The 18,351-nt window shown below is 38.1% G+C and overlaps 1 protein-coding gene across 5 annotated transcripts in view; it reads left to right on the top strand.

The window, feature by feature from the left end:
- Positions 1-18,351, top strand: part of LRBA (LPS responsive beige-like anchor protein) — a 799,485-nt gene that overhangs the window by 217,430 nt on the left and 563,704 nt on the right. For all 5 annotated transcript variants that reach the window (XM_055111907.2, XM_063603583.1, XM_034959239.3 and 2 more), the window contains exons 28-30: positions 226-333; positions 12,486-12,645; positions 15,853-16,294. In XM_055111907.2, coding sequence (XP_054967882.2) covers positions 226-333; positions 12,486-12,645; positions 15,853-16,294 — 710 coding nt within the window. The remainder of the gene's footprint in view (positions 1-225; positions 334-12,485; positions 12,646-15,852; positions 16,295-18,351) is intronic.

Here is an 18,351-nt window from a genome sequence, read left to right as displayed (position 1 = left end):
TCCTTCAAATATGTCATTTTTTCCTGCATGCCATCTTTCTCCACCTCTCTCCCCAACCCCTCAAAGAAGAAGGAAGCATACACACAAAAAAAGTGGGGAAAGGAATGCTATAGCTTTGCTTTTCTGGTTCTGGGAATACTGTGTTTATTTTTAAAGAATATCTGTGTAATGTATATATGAATATATATATATATATATACAATTTTTTTTTTTAATCTTAAATAGAGCCCAGTGGACATTGTGACTGGCGGTATATCTCCAGTAAGAGATCTTGACAGGCTTCTACAGGACATGGATATTAATCGGCTTAGGGCAGTTGTTTTCAGAGACATAGTAAGTTACAATATGTCTTTCACATACTCTCTTAACTGATGCGTATTTCCTCTTAGGCCTAATGTATTGAGATTAAAAATTCTTTGTGATATCAAATAGTGGAGCAGAGATAGAAAGGTCTAGAAACGACTTCTTTTGACAATGATTTTAGAAACAGAATATTAGAAAAGATAGTTTATATAAAGCGAGCTAGCAGATCAGCATAGTGATATTAAAAGGAATAATGCATTATTACATAGTAAGCAGTCGAAGTGCTATACATGTATTAATTAAGTCCAACAACTTATTGAGCTGTACTATTGTAATTTCCATTTTATAGATGAATAATCTGAGGCACATAAAGCTTGAGTAACATCTCCAAGCTAATGTTGATAAACAATGATAAAATCAGGATTCAAACCCAGCAGTCTTAATTCTAAAATTGATGCTTTGAATGTAATAAAATGTTCAACTTCTGAATGGCGTATTATTTTACTGAATATTGGATATTTTTTCCTCAAAGGTACACTAATGTGATAAAAAGGTGCATGATGAAATGTTGCTCTCAGTTTGGTGTTTCTAATTTTTTAAAGTTGAAAAACAGTTTTGTTTCAGCTGATTTTGATAGAAAACATTGCTAATTCTTATGTAGACAATTTAAAGTCATATAGAAAGTATAAAGATGAAAGTAAAAATAATTTATAATTGCACTCATCAGCATTTGGAATATTATCATTAGTAAATATTTGTTGAACACTTACTGTATGTTTTACATATATATTTCTTATAAACTTTCTAACCTCAATTTTTCTTTTTCCCCTCCCTTTTTTTCAATAGTTTGATTCTCTTTAGTTCCTGACTAGGTTTTTATGCATATGTAGAATTTGGAGTATTATCACTACTTAATAGTATTGAATACTTACTGTGTATTAAACATAATACTGGATGCTCTTATCAGGGGTCCCCAACCCCCAGACCACTGACCTGCACTTAGGCTGCACAGCAGGAGGTGAGGTGAGCAAAGGGTGAGCCCTGAAGCCAAGCTCCGCCTCCTGATCAGATGGGCAGGAGCATTAGACTCTCATAGGAACACGAACCCTATTGTGAACTGTGCATGCGATGGATCTTGGTTGTGCGCTCCTTATGAAAATCTAATTATAAATGTAATGCACTTGAATCATCCTGAAACCATGCCCCCTACCCCCACCCCGCCTCTTACCCCCTACAGGTCCATTGAAAAATTGTCTTCTATGAAACTAGTCCCTTGTGCCAAAAAGGTTGGGGACCGCTGCTGTATATGTGTGTTTAATTCTCACAATAATTCTATAAGGGAGTTAGCAATATTTAAGTAATGTGCTTAAGATTATACAATTAGTAAGAGGTGAAAGTGAGTTTAGGACTTAGGGAATCTGATTCTTGAAATTTTGATCTTAACTAAAAGGCTATACTACCTTCTTAGATCATAGTTCTCTAGTAGCTGTTATTATTCCTTTAATTAAGAAGCCATCAACTTTTTTTCTCCCTGGAATCCTTTGAATGTGGTCAGTTTGAGGACCAAATGTTGCTGTTTTCTCCTCTGTTCACTTTTTTTCCATTGGGCAGGTTCTGAGTCTATTGTCCATAACTTTATATTTCCTAGAATGATCCTTAAAAATCTAGAATAGAATTAGCCACATGTGGTAGCACACGCCTCTAGTCCTAGCTACTTGGGAGGCTGAGGTGGGGAGGATTGCTTGAGCCTAGGAGGTCAAGGTTACCGTGAGCTATGATTGTGTCACTACACTCCAGCCTGTGTGACGCAGCGAGACCCTGTCTCATAAACAAACAAATAAACTAGAATAGATGATGTTACTCTTTTTCTTTCAGAATTCTCTAATATCATCTTTTAGTGGTTAAATGGAATCCAAACTCTTCACAGTGCCTCTGGATGATCTGGCTCTTGAAGAACCTTCTAACCAGTTATTATATTACAATATTCTGCAAACAATTAGAATATCTCTTTTACTATATGATTACTGAAAGTCATAAATAATTTTAAGTGTTTTGTAATTATTAAAGTTATATAATCACCTTATAGGAGTTTCAGAAAAAAGAAAACACTATATTTTACATGCTAGAGTTTAGCCTCTTTAGGGAACAAAAGGAACCTATGATGAAAAAAGGAAATCACTGGGTGGGTGCAGTGGCTCACACCTGTAATCCCAGCACTTTGGGAGGCTGAGGCAGGTGGATCACAAGGCCAGGAGATCGAGACCATCCTGGCTAACATGGTGAAACCCCATCTCTACTAAAAATACAAAAGCAGAATTAGCTGGGCATGGTTGTGGGTGCCTGTAGTCCCAGCTACTCGGGAGGCTGAGGCGGGAGAATGGCGTGAACTCGGGAGGCGGAGCTTGCAGTGAGCCCAGATCACACCACTGCAGTCCAGCCTGGGCGACAGAGCGAGACTCCGTCTCAAAAAATAAAATAAAAAAATTAAAAAAATTAAAAGAAAAAAAAAGGGAAGTGACCTAAGATCGAGGACATAAATAAATTTCTACCTTGAGGTAAAGAGCTAAGGTTTTTAATCACCATAATCTGAGTTCAGATTTGCTTTTCTACATACTATATGTCCTTAAGTAAGTTGCTTCTCTAAGCCTTATCTTGTTCAAGTTTGCTAATAAAAATATGTATGAAATACATAGCACAGTGCCTGGCCTACGGTAAGTATTCAATAAATGACAGCTACAATGGAAAGCAAATCTATTTCTTGAGTTAGGATTTAAATGTAAACGATTTATGGGATATTTTTTATTTGAGGCCAAAAATCAGGCATATACTGTAAACTTCATGTGGTAGTTAGTAAACATTGAACATATTAATGGGCTAAATAAGGATTTAGATTGGCATAACTAATTTATAACAGACTAAGAAGTTAAGAACAAGTAAATTATTTGCTTGCATTTTGAATATTAATATCATTAGCAGCAGTTATTATAACAGATGGCAGAATTGTGTGGCAGAAGAACATGGGTATGTCTAGAGAAAAGGGGTGGCTTATAAAAAAGACAAATGTACCTTTGTTTTTTCCAACAGACTAAGAAGTCATTACATATGAACCTGCAAAATATCATAGATTTTGTCAGATCACGGATCACAAATATGTCAAAGAATTGCATCAAGTGGATATGTTCAAATTGAGCCTATCTTCTATTTTTCTGAAACTGATTATATCCAAAATTTTTGACATTAAGTATTAACAATTAGTCTCATTTTTACCATTAGTTTCTATTTACAGGCATGCCTCATTTTATTGTGCTTTGCTATTGCATGTTGCTGATTACTGGATTTTTTACAAATTGATGGTTTTTGGCAACTCTGTGTTGAGCTAGTCTATCCATGCCATTTATCCAACAGCATGTACTTTATGTCTTTATGTCATATATTGGTAATTCTTACAATATTTCAAACCTTTTCATTATTATTATTTATCTGTCATGCTGATCTGTCATCAGTGATCTTTGGTATTACTATTGTAATTGTCTTGGGGCACCACAAACCACACCCATTTAAGACAGTGAACTTAATAAATGTCTGACTGTGCTACAAACTGGCCATTCCTGTCTCTCCCCATCTCCTTGGGAGGGGCCATTCCCCTGTCTCTCTATTTCCTGAAACACAACAATATTGAAATGAGACCAATTACAGCCCTACAGTGGCCTCTAAGGGTTCAAGAGAAAGGAAAAGTTGCATGTCTCTCACTTTAAATAAAAAGCTAGAAATGATTAAGCTTAGTGAAGATGATATATCAAAAGCTGATACAGGCCAAAAGCTGGGCTTCTTGTGCCAAACATTTAGCCAAGCTGTGAAGGCAAATGCAAAGTTCTTAAAGGAAATTAAAAGTAAATGATTACTCCAGTGAGCAAATGACTGATAAGAAGTAAAACGGCTTTATACTGTTGATTTGAAGACAGTTTTAGTGGTCTGTATAAAAGATTCAACCAGCCACACTATTTACTTAGGCCAAAGCCTATTTCAGATAAGGCTCCAACGCTCTTCAATTCTGTAAAGGCTGAGAGAAGTGAGGAAGCTGCAGAAGAAAAGTGAAGCTACCAGAGGTTGGTTCATAAAATTTAAGAAAAGAAGCTATCTCTATAACAGAAAAGTACAAGGTGAAGCAATAGGTTCAGAAGAGCTAGCTAAGAAATTGATGAAGGTGTCTACACTAGGCAACAGATTTTCAATGTGGACAAAACACCTTTTTTTTTTTTTTTAATACTTTAAGTTCTAGGGTACATGTGCACAATGTGCAGGTTTGTTACATATGTATCCATGTGTCATGTTGGTGTGCTGCACCCATTAACTTGTCATTTACATTAGGTATATCTCCTAATGCTATCCCTCTCCCCTAACCCCGCCCCATGACAGGCCCTGGTGTGTGATGTTCCCCTTCCTGTGTCCAAGTGTTCTCATTGTTCAATTCCCACCTATGACTGAGAAGATGCAGTGTTTTGTTTTTTGTCCTTGCAATAGTTTGCTGAGAATGATGGTTTCCAGCTTCATCCATGTCCCTACAAAGGATATAAACTCATCCTTTTTTATGGCTGCATAGTATTCCATGGTGTATATGTGCCACATTTTCTTAATCCAGTCTATCATTGATGGACATTTGGATTGGTTCCAAGTCTTTGCTATTGTGAATAGTCCTGCAGTGAACATACGTGTGCATGTGTCTTTATAGCAGCATGATTTATAATCCTTTGAGTATATACCCAGTAATGGGATGGCTGGGCCAAATGGTATTTCTAGTTCTAGATCCCTGAGGAATCGCGACACTGTCTTCACAATGGTTGAACTAGTTTACAGTCCCACCAACACTGTAAAAGTGTTCCTTTTTCTCCACATCTTCTCCAGCACCTGTTGTTTCCTGACTTTTTAATGATCGCCATTCAAACTGGTGTGAGATGGTATCTCATTGTGGTCTTGATTTGCATTTCTCTGATGGCCAGTGATGATGAGCATTTTTTTCATGTGTCTGTTGGCTGCATAAATATCTTCTTTTGAGAATTGTCTGTTCATCTCCTTCACCCACTTTTTGATGGGGTTGTTTTTTTCTTGTAAATTTGTTTGAGTTATTTGTAGATTCTGGATATTAGCCCTTTGTCAGATGAGTAGATAGCAAAAATTTTCTCCCATTCTGTAGGTTGCCTGTTCACTCTGATGATAGTTTCTTTTGCTGTACAGAAGCTCTTCAGTTTAAATAGATCCCATTTGAAAATTCAAAAAATCAGAGCACCTCTCCCCCTCCAAAGTAACGCCGCTCCTTGCCAGCAATGGAACAAAGCTGGACAGAGAATGACTTTGACGAGTTGAGAGAAGAAAGCTTCAGATGGTCAGACTTCTCTGAGCTAAAGGAGGAAGTTTGAATCCATCCAAAAGAAGCTATGAAAACCTTGAAAAAAGATTAGACAAATGGCTAACTAGAATAACCAGTGTAGAGAAGTCCTTAAAGGACCTGATGGAGCTGAAAACCATGGCACAAGTACTACGTGACGAATGCACAAGCTTCAGTAGCCAATTCGATCAACTGGAAGAAAGGGTGTCAGTGATTGAAGATCAAATGAATGAAATGAAGTGAGAAGAGAAGTTTAGAGAAAAAAGAGTAAAGAGAAATGAACGAAGCCTCCAAGAAATACGGGACTATGTGAAAAGACCAAATCTACATCTGATTGGTGTACCTGAAAGTGATGGGGAGAGTGGTACCAAGCTGGAAAACACTCTGCAGTATATTATCCAGGAGGACTTGCCCAACCTAGCAAGGCAGGCCAACATTCAAATTAAGGAAATACAGAGAACACCACAAACTTACTCCTCGAGAAGAGCAACTCCAAGACACATAATTGTGAAATTCACCAAAGTTGAAATGGAGGAAAAAATGTTAAGGGCAGCCAGAGAGAAAGATCGGGTTACCCACAAAGGGAAGCTCATCAGACTAAGAGCGGATCTCTTGGCAGAAACCCTACAAGCCAGAAGAGAGTGGGGGCCAATATTCAACATTCTTAAAGAAACGAATTTTCAACCCAGAATTTCATATCCAGCCAAACTAAGCTTCATAAGTGAAGGAGAAATAAAATCCTTTACAGACAAGTAAATGCTGAGAGATTTGTCACCACCAGGCCTGCCCTACAAGAGCTCCTGAAGGAAGCACTAAACATGGAAAGGAACAACCAGTACCAGCCACTGCAAAAACATGCCAAATTGTAAAGACCATCGATGCTAGGAAGAAACTGCATCAACTAATGAGCAAAATAACCAGCTAACATCATAATGACAGGATCAAATTCACACATAACAATATTAACTTTAAATGTAAATGGGCTAAATGCTCCAATTAAAAGACACAGACTGGCAAATTGGGTAAAGAGTCAAGACCCATCAGTGTGCTTTATTCAGGAGACCCATCTCACGTGCAGAGACACACATAGGCTGAAAATAAAGAGATGGAGGAAGATCTACCAAGCAAATGGAAAACAAAAAAAGGCAGGGGTTGCAATCCTAGTCTCTGATAAAACAGACTTTAAACCAACAGAGATCAAAAGAGACAAAGAAGGCCATCACATAATGGTAAAGGGATCAATTCAACAAGAAGAGCTAACTATCCTAAATATATATGCACCCAATACAGGAGTACCCAGGTTCATAAAGCAAGTCCTTAGAGACCTAGAAAGAGACTTAGACTCCCACACAATAATAATGGGAGACTTTAACACCCCACCGTCAACATTAGACAGATCAATGAGACAGAAGGTTAACAAGGATATCCAGGAATTGAACTCAGCTCTGCACCAAGTGGACCTAATAGACATCTACAGAACTCTCCACCCCAAATCAACAGAACAATCATTCTTCTCAGCACCACGTCACACTTATTCCAAAACTGACCACATAGTTGGAAGTAAAGCACTCCTCAGCAAATGTAAAAGAACAGAAATTATAACAAACTATCTCTCCGACCACAGTGCAATCAAACTAGAACTCAGGATTAAGAAACTCACTCAAAACCACTCAACTACATGGAAACTGAGCAACCTGCTCCTGAATGACTACTGGGTACATAACAAAATGAAGGCAGAAATAAAGATGTTCTTTGAAACCAATGAGAACAAAGACACAACATACCAGAATCTCTGGGACACATTTAAAGCAGTATGTAGAGGGAAATTTATAGCACTAAATGCCCACAAGAGAAAGCAGGAAAGATCTAAAATTGACACCCTAACATCACAATTAAAATAATTGGAGAAGCAAGAGCAAACACATTCAAAAGCTAGCAGAAGGCAAGAAATAACTAAAATCAGAGCAGAACTGAAGGAGATAGAGACACAAAAAACCCTTCAAAAAATCAATGAATCCAGGAGCTGTTTTTTTGAAAAGATCAACAAAATTGATAGGCCACTAGCAAGACTAATAAAGAAGAAAAGAGAGAAGAATCGAATGACTCAATATAAAATGATAAAGGGGATATCACCACCAATCCCACAGAAGTACAAATTACCATCAGAGAATACTATAAACACCTCTACGCAAATAAATTAGAAAATCTAGAAGAAATGGATAAATTCCTGGACACCCTCCCAAGACTAAACCAGGAAGAAGTTGAATCCCTGAAGAGACCAATAGCAGGCTCTGAAATTGAGGCAATAATTAATAGCCTAACAACCAAAAAAAGTCCAGGACCAGACAGATTCACAGCTGAATTCTACCAGAGGTGCAAGGAGGAGCTGGTACCATTCCTTCTGAAACTATTCCAATCAATAGAAAAAGAGGGAATCCTCCCTAACTCATTTTATGAGGCCAGCATCATCCTGTTACCAAAGCCTGGCAGAGACACAACAAAAAAAGAGAATTTTAGACCAATATCCCTGATGAACATCGATGCAAAAATCCTCACTAAAATACTGGCAAACCGAATCCAGCAGCACATCAAAAAGCTTATCCACCATGATCAAGTGGGCTTCATCCCTGGGATGCATGGCTGGTTCAACATATGGAAATCAATAAACGTAATCCAGCATATAAACAGAACCAACAACAAAAACTACATGATTATCTCAATAGATGCAGAAAAGGCCATTGACAAAATTCCACAGCGCTTCATGCTAAAAACTCTGAATAAATTAGGTATTGATGGGACATATCTCAAAATAATAAGAGCTATTTATGACAAACCCACAGCCAATATCATACTGAATGGGCAAAAACTGGAAGCATTCCCTTTGAAAAGTGGCACAAGACAGGGATGCCCTCTCTCACCACTCTTATTCAACATAGTGTTGGAAGTTCTGGCCAGGGCAATCAGTCAGGAGAAAGAAATAAAGGGTATTCAATTAGGAAAAGAGGAAGTCAAATTGTCCCTGTTTGCAGATGACATGATTGTATATTTAGAAAACCCCATCGTCTCAGCCCAAAATCTCCTTAAGCTGATAAGCAACTTCAGCAAAGTCTCAGGATACAAAATCAATGTGCAAAAATCACAAACATTCCTATACACCAATAACAGACAAACAGCCAAATCATGGGTGAACTCCCATTCACAGTTGCTTCAAAAAAAAAATAAAATACCTAGGAATCCAACTTACAAGGGATGTGAAGGACCTCTTCAAGAAGAACTACAAATCACTGCTCAGCGAAATAAAAGAGGACACAAACAAATGGAAAAACATTCCATGCTCATGGATAGGAAGAATCAATATCGTGAAAATGGCCATACTGCCCAAGGTAATTTATAGATTCATTGCCATCCCCATCAGGCTACCAATGACTTTCTTCACAGAATTGGATAAAACTACTTTAAAGTTCATATGGAACCAAAAAAGAGCCTGCATTTCCAATGTAATCTTAAGCCAAAAGAACAAAGCTGGAGGCATCACACTACCTGACTTCAAGCTATACTATAAGGCTACAGTAACCAAAACAGCATGGTACTGGTACGAAAACAGAGATATAGACCAACGGAACAGAACAGAGGCCTCAGAAATAACACCACACATCTACAACTATCTGATCTTCGACAAATCTGACAAAAACAAGCAATGGGGAAAGGATTCCCTATTTAATAAATGGTGCTGGGAAAACTAGCTAGCCATATGTAGAAAGCTGAAACTGGATCCCTTCCTTATACCTTATACAAGAATTAATTCAAGATGGATCAAAGACTTAAATGTAAGACCTAAAACCATAAAAACCCTAGAAGAAAACCTAGGCAGTACCATTCAGGACACAGGCATGGGCAAGGACTTCATGTCTAAAACACCAAAAGCAATGGCAACAAAAGCCAAAACACCTTTTATTGGAAGAAGATACCATCCTACAATGTTCCTAGCTACCAGGAAGTCAATGCCTGGCTTCAATGTTACAAAGGACAGGCTGATTCTCTTGTTAGGGACTAATACAGCTGGTGACTTTAAGTTAAAGCCAATGCACATTTATCATTCTGAAAATCCTCGGACCCTTAAGAATTATTATAAATCTACTCTGCCTGTGCTCTATAAAAGGAAGGACAAAGCCTAGATAAGAGCCCATCTGTTTAGGACATGGCTTACTGAATGTTTTAAGGCCACTATTGAGACCTGCTGTTCAGAAGAAAAGAGTCTTTTCAAATTATTACTGCTCATTGATAATCAACCTGGTCACCCAACAGCTCTGATCAGATATACAAGGAGATTCATGTTATTTTCATGCTTTTTAGTGAAATATTCATTCTGCAGTTCATGGATTAAGAGTCATTTTGACTTACTATTTAAGAAATACTTCTTATTATTTAAGACATACATTTTATCAGGCTGTAGCTGCTATAGATAGTAATTCCTTTGATGGATCTGGGCAAAGTAAATGGAAAATATTCTGGAATTGATTCACTATTGTAGATACCATGAAGTACCCATGTGATTCATGGGAAGAAATCAACATATCAATGTTAATAGGAGTTTGGAAGAAATTGATTACAATTCTCATGGATGACTTTTAGGAGTTCATGATTTCCATGGAGGAAGTCACTGCTGATGTGGTGGAAATAGCAAGAGAATCAGAATGAGAAGCAGAGCCTAAACATGTGATTGAATTCCTACAATGTCATGATAACACTCCAACGAATGAAGAGTTGCTTCCTATGGATAATCAAAGAAATTGGTTTCCTACAATGGAATCCATTCATGATGAAGATACTGTGAACATTGTTGAAATGATAACAAAGGATTTAGAATATTACCTAAAGGTATTTGATAAAACCTTTGTAGGGTTTCAGAGGAATGACTCCAATCCTGTGAGTAAAATGCTATGAAACAGCATTGCTTGCTACAGAAAAATCTTTTGTGAAAGAAAGATTCAGTTAATGTGGCAAAGTTTCTTGTCTTATTTTAAGAGATTGCTACAGTTACCACCCTCACCCATCAGTCGACATCCATGAATGTGAAGATGCAGCCTTCCACTAGCAAAAAGATTGTGACTCACTGAAAGTTCAGATAATTGTTAGCATTTTTAAGCTATAAAATATTTTTAAATTAAGTTATGTGCTTTTTTTTAGATACAATGCTGTTGTACAATTAATAGATTACAGTATAGTGTAAACGTAACTTTTATATACACTCGGAAACTAAAATATTTGTGTGACTCACTTTATTGTGATAGCCACTTTATTGCAGTGGTCCGGAACTAAACCTGTGGTATCTCCATGGTATGCCTGGATTTATCTGATAGGGAACAGTGTTCTTGTTCTTATTTTAAATTTACCTTCTGCTTGAGCCTTTGGTTTTCAGAATTTGATAGATAAATTGGAGTTTTTTCTTTAAATTAACAAGTTCAAACATATTTGGGAAAGTTAGTAGAAGAGTGGTGTGTGTAGGTTCTCCTTGAAGATGGGGAATTTGACGAGATAAAGAGGTCAGTGATATATAGGTGACCTGTAGAGCTAGAATGGAGCTTAGGCCCTTCAAGAGTTCAGTCTAGTTTGTCTTCTTTCTTATAGATCCTTTTTTTAAAATCTTGATATATTATTGTTTGTACTATTTTAAATACTCTCAAGAGTTCCTTTGTGGTCAGGTGTGGGAGCTCACACCTATAATCCCAGTGCTTTGGGAGGCTAAGGCAGGAGGATTACTCGAGGCCAAGAGTTCGAGACCAGCCTGAGCTACATAACAAGACCCTGTCTCTTCAAGAAATTAAAAAACAAAAATTAGCTGGATGTGGTGGTGTATTCTTGTAGTCCTAGCTACTTGTGTGGCTGAGGCAGGAAGATCTCTTGAGCACGGGAGTTCAAGGGTACAGTGAGCTATGATTGTGTCATCGTACTCCAGCCTGGGCAATGGAGTGGGGCCCTGTCTCAAAAAAAAGAAGGAATTCCTTTGGCATCCTATTCTGTATCTAATAGCTTCAGTTTTTTTCTTCTGCATGTTTATTTTTTGGCACTTTTATTGTGATATTTTATGTATTTTAGTTTTTATGATTATAGATAAAAATAACCAGTTATCCTCATATCATTGTTTGTTTATTTATTGATTGATTGATTGCTTGATTGAGATAGAGTCTCACTCACTCTGTCACCCAGGCTTGAGTGCAGTGATGCGATCTCAGCTCACTGCAACCTCTGCCTCCTGGGTTCAAGCCATTCTCCCAGCTCAGGCTCCTGAGTAGCTGGGATTACAGGCATGTGCCACCACACCTGGCTAATTTTTGTATTTTTAGTAGAGATGGGGTTTCACTATGTTGGCCAGGCTGGTCTCAAATTCCTGACCTCAAGTGATCCGCCTGGTTTGGCCCCCAAAGTACTGGGATTACAGGTATGAGCCACTGCATCTGACCTGTTTTCATATAATTATAATTACTGTTTGTTTGATTAACATTATAATGTATATTAGGACATATGTCTTTAGATTGAATAATTTAAAAAAATGAGCTAACTTCTCTCTTTCCATGTTTTGCAAGTATAAAGCTTCTCATTTAAAGACATTTTTCTAAGAGTCTTTGCCTAATGTTTGCTCAAGTAAGTTTATTAATAAATTTATTATTTATGTAGGTAATGTATTTTCTGTGTATATTGAAAGATTTGTGAACATGTTTTGTATTTAAACATTGTGATGTAAAATATAATGATGTTATTTTATGGTTACATAATCAACTCCTTTAATTTTTTTTCCCAGGAGGATAGCAAACAAGCTCAATTTTTAGCCTTGGCAGTAGTATACTTTATCTCTGTTCTTATGGTCTCCAAGTACAGAGACATTTTGGAACCCCAAAATGAAAGGCATAGCCAGTCATGTACAGAAACTGGCAGTGAAAATGAAAATGTATCACTCTCTGGTAAGTTTGCATTTTCTATTCCTTTGTACCAAAGTTCAAATAAATGTTACTTACTTTTGATTGTTAAAATATTGATATGGGAATTTAAATCCATTTCTGTGCAAATTAAGGGAGAGCATACATATGTTTTTATTATTAACTAAAAGTTGTGGCTTAAATATAATGTAATTAATTGCAATTGGGATATTTTTTGTTCTTTAAATGAACTAATTAAATGTAAGTCAGAAAATGTTATACAAAAAGAGTTGAAAAATTTTATTGACTTCATTTGCTGTGAAGAATCACTAACTCATATTCTAAGAGACAGACTTGTTAACAAGTAACTGCAATAATTGGAGTATTAAAAGTAGCTCCCAGTTATAAAAGTATAGTTAGTTAAGTAGCTGTTGCAATTATAGAAGTAGCTACCACCCAAAGGAGGCAATTTATTATTCACTCGATATTCATTCATATCTACTGGATACTTGGGTATATATTCATGACTAAAACAAAACAAAAAATCTGTGTCCTTATGGAGCTTATATTCTAATGGGAGGAGATAGAAAATATCTACATGCTATGAGTAAATTGTGTAGTATTTTAGAAGGTGGTGAAAGTGCTAAAAAAAAAAAAAAAGTAATAAAGATGGTAAAAATATCAGGAATGACCAGGAGTAATTGGGTATGGATTTCTCTCTGAGGGAAATGAGAACTTATTGGAGGGTTTTGAGTACAGGAGTTACAATTTATGTTTTTAAAAGTACCTCTGGGCTGGGCTTGGTAGTTCACGCCAGTATCCCAGCACTTTGGGAAGCCGAGGCAGCTGGATCACTTGAGGTCAGGAGTTGGAGACCATCCTGGCCAACATGGTAAAACCCTATCTCTACTAAAAATACAAAAAAATTAGCCAGGCATGGTGGTGGGTGCCTGTAATCCCAGCTACTTAGGAAGCTGAGGCAGGAGAATCGCTTGAACTTGGGAGGCAGAGGTTGCAGTGAGCAGAGATCCCACCACAACAACTCCAGCCTGGGTGACAGAGTGAGACTCCGTTTCCAAAAAAAAAAAAAAAAAAAAAAGTAACTCTGTATTCTGTGTAGAGGATATAGCGTAGAGGGCAAAGATAATCAGTGTTTTTGGCTGGGTACTGCTGTTTAATACCTTACCCTGCACTTAGTGTCCTAAGACCATAACCATTTTAATCTTTCCTTCATGATTTCTTGAGTTAGATTTGGATAGGGCACGGTGGGCATGGTTTATCCCTGTTTCAGATGATGTTTGCTGGGTCTGGAAAATCTAAGAGGACTTTTCTAATAGTGTATATAGTGCCTCAGGTGGGATGGCTCCAAGAGCTGAGACTGACTGAGTAAAACAGCTGAGCTGGGGTTGTGTGTCTGCAGCCTTGATACTTGTTCTCAACTGAGTTCCTGGTTTCCTTCATTAGTTTGGAGAGCATCTCTGTCTCCATATCGTCTCTCTACATGTTCTTTCCAGCAAGGTAGATCAGAAATAAGCCACACTTCTTACAGAGATGTTCAGAGATTCTGGGAATGCAAGAGCTGCCAGACCTTAAAACGTGGGCCAAATACTGGCCCACTGCTACTTTTGCCAGATCCTGTTGGTTATTGTCAGTCAAGCCTAGTCCAGATTCAAGGGCTTGTCAAGGGATGCATACCAGGAGACATGGGGCAGTAGGATTATTAAAACAACCCTCTTCCACAACAGTTAGGAAGGAGGATATTGCAGTAATCAGTAATCCAGGCAAGAGGTTATGGTGGGTTGGATTAGGTTGGTAACTAGAGATAGTGAGAGGCAGTGAGATTCTGAATATGTTTTAGTGGTAGAAAAAACAGAATTTTAAAACATTAGGTGTGCATTTTGTGAATGAAAAAGGTAGTCAAAAATGATTACAAGGTACAGTGGAGTAGATTAAAGGTGAAAGAGATTTTCAGGGAAAGATAAAAAGAGAAGAAATTCAGTTTTCAGCATGTTGAGTTTGAGATGTTTTTTAGACATGTAAGATAAGTTGTAGGGTAGCAGTTATATTTAATAGTTTGAGTTTTTTGGTGGGGAAATATAGTGGTATTTAAAACTTGGAGAATGAATGATACCACGAAGGGACTAAATGCAGACAGAGAACATAAGAGGAACAAGGACTGAACCTTGTGTCCCTCCAACTTAAGAAATCAGGGAGAAAAAGAGGTGAAGGATGTTAAGAAGGAACAGTCAGTGAAGTAGTACAAGGAAAACAAAAAGAGAATGGTGTCCTGCAAGCCGAGGAAAGGAAGCATTGTCTGGTTGGAGGGAATAATCAGCTGTTGCTGTTATGTGAAGTCCTATTAGGACTGAAAACTGACCATTGGAGTTAGCAAGATGCAGATTTTTTGGTGACCTTGATAAGACTATTTTTGCTAGAATGGGTTGAAACCCTGATTAAAGGGAGTGAGAATTAAAAGAGAGAAAAGGAGGTGTTCCTTGTTGAACTGGATTTTAAGGATCGTTGAATTATTTATGCACGTAGAAGGGGTAACAAGTTTTCCAGCTGCAGTAACCATGTTTGAGGTAGAGCTTTTTATTTTATCCTAAAGATTGCGGACTTGGGCCAGGCGTGGTGGTGCATGCCTATAATCCTAGCACTTTGGGAGGCCGAGGCAGGTAGATTGCTTGAGCTCAGGAGTTTGAGACCAGCCTGGGCAACATGGTGAAACCTCATCTCTACAAAAAAATAGAAAAATTAGCCAGACGTGGTAGCACATACCTGTAGTCTCAGCTACTTGAGAGGCTTAGGTGGGAGGATCGCCTGAGCCCAGGAGGTCAAGGCTGCAGTGAGCCTAGGTCACACCACTGCACTTCAGCCTGGGCAACAGACTCACACACACACACACACACACACACACACACACACACACACACACCCACACACCCCCACACCCCCAAAAAGGATTGTAGACTTTTTCTTACAGGCCAATGACTTTCAACCTTGTGTTGCTACCCATTACTTTAGATCATTTTTGCAAGTATTTTACTATTTATTTTATTATACCACCTGTCTTGATAATAGGTGCATCCACTCAGTACATTCTGTAGAACACGTAATTAGTTTTTGCTTTTTTAGAACATGATGTATTTCATAATTCAAAACAGTAGATAGCTATTAGAACAGAATATACCTTTTAAAAATTAGTTCTAAACTTTTGTTTGTTTATTTCTTGTGTTTCTGGGTATGTTATAGAAATCACACCAGCAGCATTCAGCACTTTAACTACGGCATCAGTGGAAGAATCAGAAAGCACATCATCTGCTCGAAGGAGGGACTCAGGCATTGGGGAAGAAACAGCCACTGGTTTAGGAAGCCATGTGGAAGTAACTCCTCACACAGCACCTCCTGGTGTCAGTGCAGGCCCAGATGCAATCAGCGAAGTGCTATCTACTCTTTCTTTAGAAGTCAATAAGTCTCCGGAAACCAAAAATGATAGAGGAAATGACTTGGACACTAAGGCTACACCGTCAGTTTCAGTTTCAAAAAACGTCACTGTGAAAGACATTCTCCGAAGCTTGGTTAACATACCAGCAGATGGAGTCACAGTGGATCCTGCCCTTCTGCCACCAGCCTGCCTTGGAGCCCTTGGTGATCTATCTGTGGAACAACCCGTGCAGTTCAGATCTTTTGACAGGTACTGATAATAGTTTTTCGTTTTGGTATGTTTCTACATCTGACCCTTGAACAACATGGGGGTTAGGGATGATGACCCCCCTGTGTAGCCGAAAATCCACATATAACTTTTCACTCCCTCAGAACTTAACTACCAATAGCTTATGTTGATCAGAAACTTTACTGATAACATAAACAGTTGATTCACACATATTTTGATTGTTATATGTATTATATACTGTAATCTTACAGTAAGGTAAGCTAGAAAAAAAGAACATGTTATTAAGAAAATCATAAGGAAGGCCAGGTGCAGTGGCTCACATCTGTAATCCCAGCATTTTGGGAGGTTGAAGTGGGTGGATCACCTGAGGTCAGGAGTTCGAGACCAGCCTGACCAACATGGTGAAACCCAGTATCTACTAAAAATACAAAAATTAGCTGGGCATGGTGGGGTGTGCCTGTAATCCAGGCTACTCCAGAGGCTGAGGCAGGAGAATCGCTTGAACCCAGGAGGGGCGGTGGTTGCAATGAGCTGAGATCGCACCATTGCACTCCAGCCTGGGCAAGAAGAGCGAAACTCTGTCAAAAAAAAAAAAAAAAAGAAAAAAAAGAAATCATAAGGAAGAAAAAAATATATTACTGTTCATCAGGTGAAGCGAATCATCATAAAGATCTTCATCTTTCTTGTCTTCATGTTGAGTATGCTGAGGAGGAGGAAGAGAAGAGGTTGATTTTAGTATCTCAGGGGCAGTTGAGGTAGCAGAGGTGGAGAAAGTGAAAGGGGAAGCAGGAGAGGCAGACACACTTGGTGTAAATTTACAGAAATGCACTGGAATTTCTTTCTGACCTTTTTGCTTTTTTATTTGTCTAAAAATGTTTCTATGTGGTACAAACCCTTCTTTCACCATTTGCTTTAGTTTCAGTGCCTGTATCATAGAAGGGTGCATGTCATAAAAGAAGTTAAAAGCAGTCTTGAATCGTTAGAACCCTTCTGCCAGATTGTCTAATGTCAATTCATTTTCTGGTACTGCTTCTTCTATGTCTTCCTCATCTAATAGTGGTTTGGATGTTCTTGTCTCCGTCAAATTGTTTTCCCTCTGTTGATCCCTCTGTTCTTGTGGTATCTGTTAGTTCTTGAATTTCTCTGAGATTCATATCTTGAAACCCTTCACCCCTCACCTTTTTGTCATATCTATAGTCTCTCATGATTTCCTTGATTAGTTCTGTCAGAAATCCTGTGGAGTCATGCACAACACCTAGAAACACAGCCTTCTCTAGGAGGAATTTATTGTTTCAAACTTGATGGTTTCCACAGCTTTTTCTGTAACAGTGATCCTCAGTGGTATAATCCTTCTAGACTTTCACGATGTTCTGTTGGGTTCTCTTCCATAGTGTTGACAGTTGTTTCCTAAGAATGCCGTGTGTAATGAACCATAAAGGTCCTTGTGACCTCCTGTTCTAGAGGCTGAATTAGAGAAGTTGCATTTGAGGGCAATTAGACCACTTCAACACCCTCAGTGTTGAACTCATGAAGCTCTGGGTGGTCAGGAGCATTGTCCAATTGTAAAAGAACTTTAAAAGTTAATCTCTTACTGATAAGGTACTTCCTGACTTTAGGGACAAAGTATCAATAGAACCAATCCAGAAAAAGGATTCTTTTTGTCCAGGCCTTCTTGTACAACCAACAGACTTGCAGCTGGTGTTTGTGTTTTCCTTTCAAGGCTCAGGGGTTAGCAGCTTTATATTAATAGATAAGGGCAGTCATGATCATAAACCCAACTGCATTTGCACAAAACGGTAGAGTTAGCCTATCTCTTCCTGCCATAAATCCTAGTGCTCACTTCTCTTCCTTGCTAATAAATATCCTTTGTGGCTTCCCCCCCATCCCAAATAGGTTACTTTTGTCTGCATTAAAAACCTGATTGGGCTGGTCCTTTCTCCTAAATGATTTTCTTGATGTCTAGGAACTCATCTGTTGCCTCTTGGTTGGCAGAAGCTGCTTCTCCTGTTATCTTGATCATCCTTTGCTGGCATTAAATCTAGCCTTAGATTCTTTTTTACTTAAAGTTGACATATAAT

The sequence above is a fragment of the Pan paniscus genome, chromosome 3, assembly GCF_029289425.2.
Source record: "Pan paniscus chromosome 3, NHGRI_mPanPan1-v2.0_pri, whole genome shotgun sequence".
Classification (NCBI taxonomy): domain Eukaryota; kingdom Metazoa; phylum Chordata; class Mammalia; order Primates; family Hominidae; genus Pan; species Pan paniscus.
Note: the sequence above shows the minus strand (reverse complement) of the source record. Positions and strands in the feature narration are given on the sequence as shown.